Below are 16,920 nucleotides of genomic sequence, written 5' to 3' on the forward strand. Positions count from 1 at the left end.
ATCCGCCAAACCGAAGCGCGCACTGTGTCAGCTGGTCGCTCGTTGCTGGACTGCTGGACGGACCTTAGTCGCGCGAATCGACCCGCTCCGTCGCTCGTCCTGCTTGCCACAACGCGTTTCTGGAGCAGGCGGCTTGCCAAGGACCAAGGAGTCGATGTCTTTGCCACGCCAGACTCTATTTTCCAGTGTTTGTGGTGACCCACAAACAGAAAATGTCGAGCAAGCAGGCGGTCGCCGACGTTCGATCGAGGTTTCCACCGGTGTTCTCCCGCTCAACCCGAGCCTAGACACTGAGGAGTGCGCCTGCTCGTTGGACGTGGCTGGTGGCGACTTGTGCGCTTGTGCCAAGTCGTCTTAACCGATGATGCCGGAAAACGAACAGATCAGTGCCCGCTAGAAGGTCGTGTGGGGGCGATGTCTAGTTGTGGCCATGGCTTTGCGTTGGGCGTGCAGAAGCGTCCACGTCGTTGCGACATGTCGTCGCTACGCTACCTCTTGGTGCCACGTCGCTCGACTTGTTGTGATAAAGGACCGTTCGCGGAGAAAAACGTGCAAGAACAGGGCGAAGGCACTGTTTAATGGGCATTCGAATTGCATTTCAGTAATACTTGACAGTAGTACCGAACGGTACTGCCCCCGTTTTGAGATGGAACAGAAAAAGGAACCCAATTGCGTTATAATTTGACTGACCACAGCGATGTGCAACAGTAAGAGAAGCGGGAAAGAATTGTGTTGATTTTCTTTTTTCGGTATTTTTGTTTTTGTTGGAGCGTTTTGACCATAAGTTAGTCACAAATGACCGAAAAAGCGACGAAATGCTTTGTGATTATCTCCTAATTATATTAAAATTGCATACGGGGGGGAAAAACGCAAAAATAATCCATTATGATAATTTATGTTTCTTTGGGGTCTAACCGAAATAAGCGATCGAACATAAATTTGAATATGCTAGGTATAAAAATATGTAAAACGAACAAAAATGATCCGCTTTGATTAGTGAAAAAGCGGTTGAAATAAAAGTTTGCCACGCATATTCCATTTGTTGTTAATTAAGATATTGATAGAAACGAACGTTATATGTTCATTGTCGCAATAATTTGTTTACCGGCTTAAAAATATCGTTTGTGTTGCATTTTGCATGTCTGTTTTTGTGAGCCAGTGTTGCCGACTCGCGCAATTAATTTCTTCCCATTTGGTAATTCTGTTGGGTTGCTAGAAAAAAGCTGTTTGAAGAGATTTGATAGGTAGCCTATGTCTTGTTTCAATTGTGAAAAGTTTAGTTGATTTAGATGTGTTTTCCATTTTTTTTTCGAAATTTATGTTGTCATTTAATTTTCTAAGTAACTTTTTTTTACCCAAGTTTGGTGGTGCACTGACAGATTGCGATTGCATTATTTTGCGCTAAAATTTTCCTTACAGTGGACTTTATTAACTACATAGGCTACTGTATCTCAAACAAAAAGATATTTGTCAATTGGTGATGCGAGATGATAGTTTTTGACTTGGTAGATCAGTTTGTTTTAGACAAACATGCTCTTAAGACATGGAGTGTTCTATGGGTGCTTTTTAACTGTCGTTTTTCACCGAAAAAGGTCCAGTATTGGAAGTTTCTATCTCAGAATGGACTACATTTTACTGAAAGAGGCGTTGCGACTTAATCTCGTTGGTCCCAAGAAATACGCAGAAGTTAATATATCACGTAAGGCAACATACCAGGCATTAATCTTATCTCCTGCAGTTTGCGTAACACCTTTACAAGCGTAATAATGCCTTGCGTTTTTTTCACGATAGGAAACCCAAAACGCTTAATCCTAATTTCTTTTCACGTGCGCCTCGCGCGGAGCATATACGACCTCATAGTTCATGCGTCAAGCACCTCGGACCATTTAGCCGCGGTACAAGCTTACCCTGCACGGCACAAAAACTTACCTTCCATATTGGTCTTCCACGATAAACTAGATAGGCCACTGATTTGATTTCCGAATGAAAGCAGCTTGTGGAGACATCTTATGCATTACCGAGTACTCTATGGAGGCTTCGGAAACAAAATGGCCAGGAATTGGAAAACGAAGGTCGTTAAAAAGGCTTAACAAAAGGCCCTTTACATGTCGGCCATTTCCAATGTCGCAGCAGATATGTAAGATGGCCCAAATTTTAAGTCTGAACCAAAATGTACAAACCTAAAAACGAACTACTTTTGAAGCTGAATTAGGATGGGAGGTTTGGTTGATAAAATTATTAGTAAGGTATCATTACAAATCAGTGGTTCTCAACCGGGATTGGTGTGTCCAGGTGGTTCGTCCATTTCTTAAACCACACACAACAAGATTGATAAATTACGGTTGTTTGTCGCATTTGTGATAATGTATCTAAAAACCCAACACCGTGAAACGGATGTAAACCTTTTATTTTATAATGTTCAGCCGAATAGGGGATTTGACGGAGCAAACTTTGCGAATACCAAAGTACCTCTACGCGGATTCTACTGAAAGCTCATAGGCATACTTCTACCATTTCGGGAGATTGCGAACCAAAGTAAAAACAAACAAATGCTCCTGGCCTACCTTGCCAGATATTTTGTCAGCATATCTTTGGGTTTGTTTTCTGCGAATCGCGATGTGTTGTTATGTGAGTTATACTGTTAGTTTTTGTATCGATTGGGGTGTCAATTAACCTATTTTAAATCATTTTCTGGTGCTTGGTTTTCCAGTTTTTCGTTTTGCGCAAGATCCGCGTTATTTACATTTCGTGCGTTTTCTAATGGCTCCAATCTGGGCATAGATGTTTCTTGAAATTCTAAACCGGGCTCCTCCACTTCAACGAGTGGTTCTATTTTCGGCTTTGAGGATGTATCTGGAATTTCCATTCGGTTATTATCCGCTTCCAAAAGAGGCGCCACAGTAGCGACTTGGGAAGGGAAAGTATTGCTGGTTTCGGGTTGGGGTAGGGTCGAGTTTACTTCAGCTTCGCGGAATTTTGCCTCCATTACCGGGGTTGCGGGCCTCGAATTCCCGTCTCCACTCTCAGCTCTTTCCCGAAGCTCAGTCGAGGGGGTGCCGCTGGCAGCGCTGGTGTCAGGCAGTATCTTACGAAACTGAAGGCACAAACAGAATACAAAATGCCGCTTTTAATCAGTATATAGAACAATAGTTACAACATTACAATACTTCATCAATTTGGACCGGGTTCCACTACAATATTTTTCTGCGTGTAAAACACCAAAGCATTGGGAAGAATTAAGTTCATAATGCCAGGGAAACCGAACGAACATCCAATTCAACCAAAGCTTAGCGGAAACATGCTGTGGCAAACAGCGACAAACAAAGCGAATCGGAAAGTTACTGTCAAATATAACAATGCTGACGGCTTTCACGACATAAACTAACTACCGGCTCTCGCACAATCCATAATCTCACATCTTGCGCAGTAAATAAGTGTTCACATTCTATATCGAGTACATGACTTATACTGAATAAGCCATTTTAACTACAAATCGTTTTTTAAGCTTTTCGTTATGATGCGTAAAAATGGTAAATCGCTTCAGGTTATTGCGTCTTAAAGCAACTTTGGATCAAGTTTAGACCGTACAGTGCTTTATAAACGGCACTAAAGACTGTTAGGTAATGGTTAGTGCAAACCGGCAAAAGAACATCCAAATGTGGCTACAAGCAATAGATCGCAGTACTTTTCGCGTAAAATATCGGGTATTGGTATAGGAATGAAAACTTGGTATCGCGACAACCCTTTCGTTGGATACTTTTTGTTATTTATCAGACAACATGGAACAAATGATCAAAAATAATGTAAAGCCGTTAACAGTAAAACTAAAAACAAGCCTACCTTTTTTAGGTAAACAAGAACGGACGAAATTATTCCAATAACAATCGCCAAGGCCGCAGCAGCTCCTGCAAGAGGACCACTAGCAGGCGTTTCATCAACTGTATCTTCTATGTGTATATAAGGGGAATCACGGGCCTCGTTAGCACACACGTTCATTTGGCACGTGTCATTCCCACCACAGGCTGTGCAAGGATCGCCAGCACTGTAAGGTCTCGCCATGTGAGAAGAGTTGAAGTTTCCTATGCGATGATTCACATAGTATAACACAATTATATGTTATATCTATAGGGTTTCTAACCTATGCTTTGACATATAGCAGTGGTTCTCAACTCGTTTCGGGCCATGGACCACCGGCCCAGTAAAAATAATATCGTGGACCATTTCTTTTTGGAACAAGATTGAAGTACGCATACAAAAAACCATTCGGGCTTGAAACATAATTCATTAAAGTCGATTTTTAAGAAGTGAGATATAATCATTTACAGCTAAATTTTGGATACTCTTTCTACGTGTAATATGCAATCAAAACTCCTTTCATAAGAAAAAATACTTTCGCTCATAGCAAATGCCGGGATAATCTTGCTTAATACAGCATGAAGCACCAAGCGTAAATATGCAACCCAGTTTGTGTGTAAAAAACGGCTATTTCTCTTTCTGGGTACATAATTCTAATAAATTTGGCACCAAGAAATGTTTCCAAAACAATTGTGTCTGTCATGTCTAAAGAGTTATGGATGAAAGTTGTTATTGCCAAACCACTTACATTCGCAAAAAATCTCACGTAGTCTAGTAGTGCCCAGACATTTAACTATTTACCTTTCGGTCCGTATATACAAGTGTAGAAAATCGGGTCTCCTTCCTCCGGGTCTGAAGGTCTCATCTCGGGACATGTGCTTGCTCCACAACTGTAAATCGGCGTTAGAACATTATTTTATACGTTTAGCTGGCATCTTATAGTCAATGCTTGTCAGCTATATTACCCCACTTTGTATGTGTTTGCTGCCATCAGATTCATATATTCCAAACAAAATGTATCGTCCTTGCATTTTTGCTCTTCATATTGATAATTTCGTTGCTGCCAGAGCCATTTTACCAGCGCTATAAAGTGGAAGTCCTTCTCCCATTTTGTGCCACGCTTCGACATATAAAAACTCTAAACATAGACAAAGCGATCGCATTGGCATATTTCAATAAAAACTGCATTTGAGTCGTTTGTGAATCACAAACCTGGCCCAATTCTCTCCATCTTTTAGTTACTGCATTCGGATTCATTTCATACATACATTCGCTGCTCCACCTACTGGAAATTCCCGCCAATTCTTCGTCCCACGTAATCTTGCGCATATCTGACGCCACTGGTGTTGCATTGTGGGTACGTAGGTGGTTGTGACCGATCACAACGTTATTTATGTGTTCCTGAAAAGCATAGGCAGTAAACAATAAGCAAATAGGAATGATAAGAAATGTTAAGAATAAGCGGCACAAAATGTTCGTAGTGGTCGACATTAATCGGAATAATAAAGACAGCAAAACATAGTGTATTTAACCAAAAACTTAGATGCATTGTTAACAACAAGTCCTTGGCTAATGTGATCACCAAGTGATAAGTATTATACAAAAAAAAATCCGGGCACTAAAATGCATAACTGTAAGTAAGAGTCGTCTCATGGATGTTTCGGGTACGGCCAATTTAACATTGTAAATTGTTCACAAACTATAAAGCTGTTAAATCATACACGACCTGTAGGCTTATAAAACTGGAAAGGCAGCATAAAACATTGCGCATCAAAAGCCTCAAAACAAAACTTAAAATCAAGTAACGAAACATAACAATGTTTACCTCAGTAAAAACAAGGGGCTTTCCCTTTTTCGATACAGCGACGGTTGCAGTCAAAATAGTAAGCGTAACAAAACCTCCCAAACGTGCCATATTTTTATAATCGACACTGTCCTGCGCTAGCTATAGCTGCTTTACCTTCTGCATTGGCCAAAATGTTGATTGCGATTTCCACTTAGCAAGAGCACTTGAACTTTATAGCAATCAGTGTTGTGTTTTATATGAGAGTTTGACGCTGATGGAAGAGCTCCACTTAAGTGTCATCGCGGGCGTGTTAGCAGCATTTCGGTCATTGTCATACAGTTCACTTTAAAGCAGTTTGTCGCTTAAAAAAATGCACGGAAATAACCCAATATTTGACAAACACTTTATATTTGAACACTATATACGGATCTGTTCATGAGTTTATTGATGAAAATAACGGCCATAATAGACGTATAAAAAGCGGCATGCTTTATTGTTCAAGTGTTTCGGCAAATGCCCATGTCATCATCACGTGGCCCTTCATATCACTGATGATGACATGATCATTTGCCAAAACGTTTGACCAATAAAGCATGTCGCTTTTTACGTCTATTTGGGCCGTTATTTTCATCGTTTTATATTTATACAGTAAACCTTGGATAAACCGGATCTTCGCCAAATTCGGACAAAACTCGAGGTAGACATGATTTGTAATGTGGCAAGGCTTTACTGGTCATTGGTTAATCCGGATCTTCGCCTAATTAGGAAATTATTTGGGTCCAAACGGGTCCGGATTGACGAAGTTTGCTGTACCACAAGCGCACACTCTGGAACAAACATATTCCCATCGATTCCATTCGTGCATGAAAACGGATCAACTATTTTAAGGACTGGAGAATAAGAATGGCAGTGCATGTAAAATGTGTTTTTCAAACATTTCGCCGTTTTTATTACTTGCTTGATCCAAGTTTTTCTGCGCAATGTTGCAACAATCGTTCGTAAAAAATAAATAAAAAGGAAGAACCGTTCGTTGTTACGTGTCACTTGACTGTCATTTGATTACAGGTCACTTGACTTTCACATTGCACGAAAGAAATCAGCAAACAACATGACACAGATGAAGTATCTGATATGTTCGAAAAAAACGTCTTTTAAAATTAGGTGGCAAATTAACGTTGCCGCAACATATCACTTTTGTGAACCCACCTTGGCATAAAATAGCCCTCAAAATGCTGTTTATGTGGTTATAAATTTACTGCTAGATTCGACGGCTACTTTGAAGCATTCTCTGCGACATCTTGATGTGACGTCAATATTTCTAAAAATCTTATGGCCAGGGGCAATCGTGGCGATTTTATCGAAATATGTAGCCATTATGGGCGTGTGTCGGGCAAACGTCTCATCGACAATGTAACATAAACATGGTTTGACCACAATCACTGAGTAGAATTAGTGGCTACATGACACAGCAATTATTTACGAAATGACACAGCATTTCTTGACCAGACTACATACTCGGGAAAACAGACATTGAATATGACTACAAGACAGACATTGAATATGGCTACGCGTTTCGAAGTAAAAGCGGCAAAAATGTATCCAAAAAAATCAGGATGCACTCTGACAGTTATGCCAGCGTGTTATGACGCCTTTGGTGTGTTGGTCACGATTTATGACTGGAGTTTTTTTCTCAAGCTGTCAATCCAATTCTGGCGCTTGGTTTGGCTGGACTTTTTTTCAGATGCATTTAATCATTTTACTTTCCACAAAACTATTGCAGTAGTCAAGTTTCAGTTAGCAAGTACGTTGGCACATCCAGTTTTGTTTAAGATATTTTAACTTGTCGGATTTAACAAGGTTTTGTGCACAAGCAAGTTGTTTTTAATATGTTGATAATGCGGTTTGAAATCGTATTTCTACTATTCTTAGGTACTATCTGGTCAGCATATGGAGGTAAGTTGCAAGTCTTGCTGTTAATATTAACAACCATGTTTGTACGCAAATCGTACGTATGAAATGTATGTAGTCTTGGTAAAAGTAACAAAAAATGACCCAAAATGCCAGGTTCACACATATCATAGCTAAACTCCTAAAAATGTTACTTTAAAACAAGAAAGCATAAACAAGAAATAATGCTTCGGTCAGGTCAACAAAAAGTTTCTAAACCAAAATATATTCATATATATATATATATATATCACCTGTAAACGGATCGGTTGTCTATTTTATTCTGTTCCGGGTAATCAAAAGAGGTGACAAACCTGTAAAGACAATATACTTGCTCAAGGCACAACTATAAACCTATAACAGTAAAAAAATCGTTTCGTTTTTCAGTTTATCCAAAGAAAACTACAACAGGTCCATACCCGATGTTTAGCACAATTACATACACGAAACCCGCGAAAACAACTTCAAGTCCGATGGTAAAGAAAACTCCATACACCAAGCCCATAAAAACAACCACAGGTCCAACACAGGGGAATGATGCAATGACCACTGCATTTACAAAAGCAACCAAACCTGATACCACCCCGATGGATATAACAGTGAAGACCACCACAAAAACAACAACTACAATTAAAGACCCATGTATAAAATCCAAGTGCCATAAATATGCCACGTGCATTCCGTTGGGCATTAAATACAAGTGCAAGTGTAAGAAGGGACTTGAAGGCAACGGCTACAGATGCAAGCGTAAGTTACGAATTCGTTTTGATAAGTGTAGGGTCAATATAAATTACGTTAATCCTCGAAAAAAATATAGCTTGAGCTTTATGTTGTGAATATTTTTGTCGTGATTATGTTGCGACAGAAGTACAGTTAATAGCATATTATTACAATTCATAACTGATGTTCTAATGCCGATAACTTATCGGTCGCTTTTGCAACATATAGCTAAATATTTGTTGATAATTATGCCTGGCAGAAACAGTTTATTCACAATAGGGTGATGACTGACGAATCTGTCATAAACGTATTTTTGAATAGCCTACTTTTTAAAACGTTTATCAGGTGACTTACAATTTTCTCATCAAAAGTATAAAGGAATAAACTTGCTCAACCGGTTAATGTAAACAAATCAGCTGACCTTTCGACGTCTCATTTGGGCAACTTCATCAGTGTAATATCAGCTACCCAACACTTTGTTTATATTTGGTTAAGCAAAAAGAAAAGTCTATGAAATAAGTCTGGCAACAACCCTACATAATTAAAAAAAGAAATGTTGTCTTGTTTTATTTCAGCATATTGTGCAGCTGGTTCAGCTAATCCAGGCATCAATCTCCCGATAGCTAGAAAACGGCGGTTTATAGACATTCCGTCTATTTCTATACCATCAGTGGCTGTGCCCGATATTAACATTCCCGATATAAACATAGACTCACTGAGAAATTTATCTGTTAATGTGCCAAACATTCCTGTTTTTACTTTTCCACGTACGAGTTTGGGAAAAATCGCATCTTCGGAACAAATGTGTTTAGGTCAGTACAAGATTTTACAATAAAGAAGATATAATACACATTTAATATTCTCAATTTGCTGCGAATTTTGTTGCCCAATAAACTATCCAAAAAAAAGAAAAGTCAAATTTACTTTAACTGCAAAAAATATTTGGATACACATTTTACAATAAATAATTTTTCCAAATAAATTAAATTGTAAATAGTTAATTGTGCGCTACGTAGAACAACTGCTAATTGTCAAACGCAAACCAAAACCCAAAAATAACAAGTTAATCTGTAACCAAAATGTAAGTATTTTTTTTATTTAAGGTGTGCCTTGCGCGCAAGCAGATTGCATTAAAGATAAACAAAACCCCAGCAGAGCTATATTCAAGATTAAGTTGGACTCAAGAAGTTTACAATGCGGAGGCTCGGTTGCTTCAATCGTATCGGAGGTGGGTAGCCAATGCCTAGAGGGATTGTATAAAATCCATACTTCTGGCCCATTAACTACACGATGACACAGATTTAGCCGTGTCATGCATCTATGTCAACGTATAGTTCATGATATGATCACCCCTATTGGTCATATATCCTTGCTATGACAACAGTAGCAATTTGAACAAACTTGTTAAACTGAACATTTTACACCCAATTATTGATCTGCATTTTAAGTTAAAGTCCCGGTAACCAAAATATCAACTTTATTTACACCAACAAGGAAGAAACAACAACCATAAAGTTAATATGTTTAAACCACTTTCGTGTTGTTATCCACATCTGAAGTCATGCAGATGTTTTTTTTTATCTACAAAGCAATCCTGTTTGAGATAAAATTTGCAAGATGTGCACGGAGTTTAGTCAATTAACATCCACATATGTTTGCATCATGAAATGTGTTATAGATGGGAGTTTCGTCATTGACTGTAGACAAAGCGGTCAAGTGCCTACAGTATGTCACGACAAACAAAGACTTAAGTGCAGAAGAGGCGGTGCGAATTGTGGACACTTTGTACGACTTGATACACCACCAATCTTTTGACGTAAGGCTCTGAACACAATGGTTCTTTACCAGTGGGTAATTACCCTAAAACCTTTTTGTGGCGCCAGAATTGGTAATCTTTGTCTTAACAAAAAAGGGAAGTGAAATTTATCAGCCAATGATAATGAAAAGGTCCAGAACGAGTGCACTATATCATCATCATTTAAAAGTGAACATGAATTTTACAAATATATCTTGAAGCTAGGCCTCGTTAAGTTGGGCTAGCTAGCTTTGAAAACACTTCGCTATTACAATATCAAACCCATGCGACCATAAGTTCCTAGTTAACCGTAAGTGGCTTTAATGTTGGTTCGTTATACGTCCACAGGTCAGTCAAGAATTATTGCAAACCCTAATGGATCTCGTTAATCAAGTGGCGAGCATCGTTTGGGAACAGAATCCAACAACCAGGTAAATTGACGGTCATTTTTCACGAAAACATAAAACAAAAGTTTAAAGCCGGAAAAGTGTTGTTTAGTTGAAAATGACCAAATACTGTGAGGTCCATTTCGAGGCCGTTTGTTAACGGCAATGATGATCGCTATTGAGGGGTAACTTAGTAGAAACAGTGCAACATACAAAAAACGTACTGCTCAATAGGTCTTCAATTAACTCCTTAACCCTTGACAATATTTTTTTTTGATTTGCCTCGGTTACTATTTTTTTGTTTTGTTGCCTCGGTTACTAGCAAAAACTTACATTTAAAATCGGGATGTTGAATTTAATTTCGATTTTGTTACAGTGTCCGGAAAGAAATGCAAAAGTTGGTTGAAGTTATGGAAGAATTTGCAGTTAGATTAAATCTTCCGGCCCAAAAACTGATGTATGGAGCAGCTCCAGTATTCTCCACAAATGACATTATTATGCAGGCAAGTAGCACCACAATACAGGCTATACATTTCCTATTTAACAAACATAATCAGGAATATGCAGACAAGAATCGGTTTACAACGGTGACTTTAGGACAAAAAGTTACTGAAGCTCTTACTGATTATGTCATTTACAATACAAAACTGGATTAGTAATATCGTCACTTATCTATTAACATACTTCTATGTAAAATCGTTTCTGAAGGAATCTAAAAAGCGTTTACGTCCATCCGAGCCTATATGATTAACTGGACCTTTTACAGCAAACAAAGCCCGAAAATCAAGTTTAAAGAGCTCTTCTGGCAAATGTAATTTTCTATACAGGTCGTCTTCATCAGGGTAAATAACACTGAATGCGACTAGTACAAAGCCCGAAAATGAAAGCAGTAAAAAATACCATTTGCGCACCATCCACGTTAACCACAAACAAAATCTAATATCAAATTAAAACAGATTAATAAAAAATCAATTCATTTAAGGTTGTGGACTTAACTCAAAGTGCAGCTTTCAGCGCGTTCGATCATTCCACCCAGTTCAAAGATTTTTCTGGAACTGAATCCGCCATTTCTATTGAATTACCAAATTCGTTACTGAAGAAAGCCTACCAAGCAATGAACACCAGTGACCTACGTGTGTCCTACATTGTCTACCAGAGTGATCTGTTTTTCCCGTCAGAGAACAACATATCAAAGGTAAGTTGGAGTTCCATTGCTTATACTAATATTTTGGACCTTTAGTCTGATTTCGATGTGTGCAACACACAAGTATATTTTGTGCTAACGCCAGTTTTATTATTATTGGTTTCGTAACAGATGGGTAACTTTCGCTGAACAAAGGCCTTTGAAAGCGGTCACTCGGACGGTCTGCTTTTGGGATATTTTTTATAGGTTTCATAAGGCAGGCACGAAACTAAATTATTTTGAGTTTCAGCATTGTAATTAAAGAATAGGAAATCGAACCCGTTGGATGTTGGGCACATCAAACAAACATCACATCACATCAGAAATGTTTTCTGTTTTAGTTTCTTGGCACATTAACAAACTAGGCGCCTTTCCTTTTTAGTAAATGTCACATTACTGTTCGTGGAAATACTAGTATGAATTCCTCCAGAACAAGTAGCAACTGACAAAGTATCAGCTCACGGCTGTGACAAAAATTAAACACATCACGTCACACAGGGTTCCTGTAGCAACAGAACGTTGACAAAATTAGGGTGTTGACTTCCCTGTGCGTCAACACATGAGTGACATGACGACTAAAAGTTGCATGCTAAACAAAATTGCACTGTACTAAGAATAGCATTTGACTCAATCATAAACAGCATCGACTGCCATCTTAAGCAGGACTGAATTCGTTTGGTTACATTAGTGGCTTTAATGTGCTCGATACTGCCACCTGGATGCCTCGGCAATGGCAATAGGGCCCTGACAAAAACACAGTTGATACGGACTACGGTGAAAGCACTTTGCTAACATGGGGTACCCATTTTAACGAAGTCATTTTGGCATAGCTTTCTTCGTAAGAGGTTATTCTGGAATTAGATAGATTTTTTTGCGAAACTGAAAACAATTTTAAATGCAAATTTTCCAAAAAGCTCACAAAAGCCTTAAATGAAAACAATATTTGGTTTGCCTCTGGTTACAGAAAATCGTACCCTTAAGAGTGTTGTGTGACAAAAACTGACAAAACAAATACATGAGAACCGACTTGCGACAATAGAAATAATTTAAACATAAACGGTTTTATTAATTATACTCGCATTTGCAGTTCCAGGCCGCAAAAAGATGTCATCTATTTGTGTGAGTGTTTTAGTTACAGTGAAACAAAAGACGACTGGTCAAAGGTTGCTACCCAATCAGTATTATTTGAACACTGTTAGCCTTTTGGGCCAAACGTTTTGTTTTGGAGTATGTATACTAAACACGAAGCACATATATGTATTACTTTACCAGAATAAACCTTTTCGCCAATACCCATTGAAAATTTATGTTCAGCTAAAGAGGTTTGGCATTAAATTAACAACCGAACTAATCAGTTGTCAACAATCTTACCTCCTGCACTTACTCTCGTTGGGCCTAACCTATTACTTTGGGGTTTTAGAGACATGCCTAAACCTCTTGCTTTGTATTTTAGGTTGCGTGTGCAAACATACAACACTACAACTCCGTGGAAGATTTGGAGGACCCGGTAACAGTGACGTTTAACCAAGAAACAGCTCGCCAGGGGAAATCAAATATGCAAGGCAACCCATTTTTGGTAAGGACAGTGTGGCCTGCAAACTTGTTTTGGTCCAAAAGTAACTATCAGGTCTTAGGAAATTCAGACCGTTTTGAATTGTTTTATTCTTTGTCACACATCCATAGGCGTCGATTTTTTAGCATAAATTTTCCTTTGTGGGGTGGCGAAATTCAGTCAAGTCGTTTTTTACGTGATCAAAACACTCTAGGTTACACGTTAGGATTTGTAGATGGTGTTTGCCGTTATTGGCAGGGAATAAACACGTACATTACTCTGCACGCAATCTTGCTTAACTTATATGTAACACCTATAAAGTTACTTCACATTCACAAATCGTCCATCTAGTTGGGAAGTTATGATGTCACAATACGTTAGTGATGTAATCACAGCAGCGTACACCGGTTCAAACTGGGCAGCGTTATTAATTCGTAAAATGTAGTGTGTTTCAAAACGTAACATAACGCACAAAACGCAAACGTGGCTTGTAATACTTAAATAGGGATATGTAAATTTATTTCACAAGTTCAAGTTTGCAAAAGTATCGAATCGGCATTGCAGTTTCGAGACGAAATTTGCGCACATGAGCAATTCAATTTCCCGCGCTTAGAAATAGAACACTGTGTAACAATATAATCCCAAACTGCCAATTAACATCCAGACTACATGAAAACGTAAAAATTGCCATTGTTACGTCATAAGTTTTGTGCAGACTTGCTACGGAGGAGCAAATTTGACGAAAATCACTGGAGCGAGTATAGCGCAAAGTGGGTTTTCCCCATGCGTTATTTAAAAACAACAAAGATTTTGCGTAGCTTGCTTTGCACATGCTCGAAATATACCGACCATTTGAAAGAGCGCATGTAAATGTAAGAAACGCATATCTGTAATGCACGAATATAAACACGGCCAAACAATTTCTGGGGTGGCAGCATAGCTTTTTTATAATGGCTGCCACCCCAGAGATTTTCAGTGGGGAGGCACGCCACCCCTGCCACCCCGGGAATCGACGCCTATGCACACATCATATCTATAAATTTAAATCACGATCACATAAAACGGGTCAGATTTCCAAAAAATGTGACCATTGGTGCACAAATCTCTGTTCAAATAAAATCCGAAAGTTACACGTTAATAAATAATAAAGTCTACATTTAGATTCGTCCAACAACTTTACGGAACTATACAGACTAGTCAGAAGTACAGTGTAAAGCGCTACCGAACTGCCAACAGAAAAAATACCCTGATTACGCGCACGCTTTTTGCACGAGGCGAAACACGCTAGGGGCAAGAAACCAAATGTTTGCAAACACATGCAACACTGTCCGTAACAAACAGCATTGCTTTCAAAGCTGCTAACATGGAAGTATTTTTGTACATACAATGTGTAACGTTGGTTCCAATAGCTCCTAACACAGGGTTTGTTGGTCGACGTTAAGTTTACTAGTAACAGATAAATTTGACATGGTAAGTATGGCAAATAAATTTTTGACATACAAGATAAATGGGGTGACACTAAAACGCTGAATGGGCGGGACGTCGCGGAAACCGCTCAATATCGGGTAAATTGCTGACGGTTAGTGCTATTAGGGTTAGGTTGAGGTTTTATAATAGTATATGAATCAAAAAATGTCCCTGCCTAAAACTTATTCAATTATTTCCTGACATTAGGCAAAAATGCTATGGCGGGACGTCGCGGGAGATGGCGGGACGTTTCGGGCGCGGAATGTAGTGTTCTGCGGAAATTTTTTTAATGATTTTCTATTATAAAACCTTATCCCAACCTTAATAGCTCCAACCGTCAGCAATTTAACCCGATATTTAGCGGTTTTCACGACGTCCCGCCATCTCCCGCGACGTCCCGCCCTCCATCCCGCCCATTCAGCGTTTTAGTGTCACCCGATAAATGTGCTAAAGATAGTTGGAAAATATTTAAAATCTAAGAGGTAATCGATAAAATGATTTAGAGCGACTGTTGTAAAGAAAATTTGACTGCACAATTATTGAATTATTATAATTTCTTAATATACTTTGTCTCGTATGACATATTAACGTCTCTTGAAAGAACTGTTGAACGCGGTGAAATTGAAAAAAAATAAGGAATTCGTAGAATAAGGGGATTTGGGGTTCCCGAACGAGTTTTCGAATAATTTTCCAAAAACTTACGCTAGTTTTGCATTATGCGAAGATACATGTATGTTTAGGCGATACAGTGAATTAACAGCACAGTAAACCAGGATAAGAAAACAGCTGTATTTCAATTCGTATAACGTAGGGGTTATTGTCCTATTTAACATGTTTTTTTACATCAGGCCACACGATTTGCGTGTTTATATTGAAGTACTTGCTAACATAATTTAAACTGTTACATTACTTGCTTTAAATTTTCAAATAAGCAGTAATCTGAAAATCCAGTCTACACACCCAAAACTGTTTTCTCGCTGATTGATCTTGAGACCAGCTGGCACAGAACAATATTACCTAATATATTGGCATACCATTACCACATGAAAATACCAAGTAAATTTGCAAGCAGCGCTCCAAAAGGTTGCCGACCCCTTCGCTTAACTATTGGGAATGCATGTTCGTAAAAAAGTGACTAAAGGTTATTATTTGTCATAACATAACGCTACGTTTGAAACTGCAGGATATTGTGACAAGTACAAGCTGTGTGTTATGGGACGAAAACAACTTAACATGGACACGAGACGGGTGTCAGTTAGTGTTGGGAAGTTGGCCGCCGCAATGTCGATGTTCGCGACTCGCTAACTTCGCCATGCTAGTGGTAAGTTACATAAGTTAGCATCCAAAAACTTTACTTTAGTAAAGATGTGTATCGACCCCATTTCGTATTTTAAATCTTTAGTACGTCATGTTTTTGTGTGGAAATACCAATTGTAACACCACCAGCTTAAACAAAGGTCAAGCCAAGTTATATTTTACTGCATCCTTATACACTAATAATTACGAAAGGTAATCAGGCGTGCGTCATATTGCCCTTATTTTGACTTATATGCGCCCATTTTAGTGTTTAATTTTCAGTAATTACATTGACGACTTCCTTTAGCAGAGGTCAAATCTGTTTAATGACTGCAGATACACTTCCCTAATACAATATAAATCATTAAAGTATTACGAGTTGTAATATGTGTTTTAGAGCGTGGACATTTTGCCGGCCGCCTTCATAATGGGAATAGTAAGTTACGTAGGATGTTCCTTATCCATCCTGGGACTGTTGATCACAATGTGCGTTTTCCTAGCAGTAAAGTAAGTGTACGAAAAATATGTATCTGTTTTTGTCATAATTTTCCCAGAATACTTCGTAACACAGTCTTGTAAGTCGGACCGGGCTTTTTGGCTCGGGTTTAGGGACTGATTCGGGCTTGTACTTTCGGGTTCGTGCCTGCTTACAACTTCACTGTAACAAACCTTTTTTATGGTAGCCTTTAACCAACAATGGTATTAAACAGTTCTGGTAATAGTCAAAATAAATACAACGTTACTACTTACGGTTTGTGATAGGGAGCTGCGGGAACGAAAATCCACCATGTTCATAGTCAACATCAGCGTGTGTTTGCTGATAGTCAACGTTCTGTTCATCGGCGGCACCAGCCGTATCGAAAACCGGATCACTTGTTACATAACAACAGCCCTTTTGCACTACTTCCTCCTTGCCACGTGGTTTTGGATGAC

The 16,920-nt window shown here is 38.8% G+C and overlaps 2 protein-coding genes across 2 annotated transcripts in view; one reads left to right on the top strand and one right to left on the bottom strand.

Moving 5' to 3' along the window:
- Nucleotides 1-2,425: 2,425 nt before the first annotated feature.
- LOC145217332 (uncharacterized) overlaps nt 2,426-16,920 on the bottom strand; it is a 42,751-nt gene continuing 28,256 nt past the window's right edge. Inside the window, exons 2-7 of the mRNA XM_080084588.1 lie at nt 16,738-16,920; nt 5,068-5,256; nt 4,821-4,993; nt 4,657-4,745; nt 3,841-4,079; nt 2,426-3,094 (exon numbers count right to left, since the gene is read on the bottom strand). Of these exons, the coding sequence (XP_079940714.1) occupies nt 2,675-3,094; nt 3,841-4,079; nt 4,657-4,745; nt 4,821-4,993; nt 5,068-5,256; nt 16,738-16,827 (1,200 nt within the window). The 5' untranslated portion in view covers nt 16,828-16,920 and the 3' untranslated portion in view covers nt 2,426-2,674. The remainder of the gene's footprint in view (nt 3,095-3,840; nt 4,080-4,656; nt 4,746-4,820; nt 4,994-5,067; nt 5,257-16,737) is intronic.
- Nucleotides 7,537-13,575, top strand: LOC145218098 (uncharacterized). The gene is made up of 10 exons (XM_080085492.1): nt 7,537-7,594; nt 7,976-8,335; nt 8,884-9,120; nt 9,412-9,536; nt 9,987-10,124; nt 10,452-10,534; nt 10,866-10,992; nt 11,472-11,684; nt 13,126-13,248; nt 13,483-13,575. The coding sequence occupies exons 1-10, from the start codon at nt 7,537-7,539 to the stop codon at nt 13,573-13,575; spliced, it is 1,557 nt and encodes a 518-aa protein (XP_079941618.1).

This window comes from Phallusia mammillata, chromosome 3 (genome assembly GCF_965637545.1).
Source record: "Phallusia mammillata chromosome 3, kaPhaMamm4.hap1.1, whole genome shotgun sequence".
NCBI classification, from domain to species: domain Eukaryota; kingdom Metazoa; phylum Chordata; class Ascidiacea; order Phlebobranchia; family Ascidiidae; genus Phallusia; species Phallusia mammillata.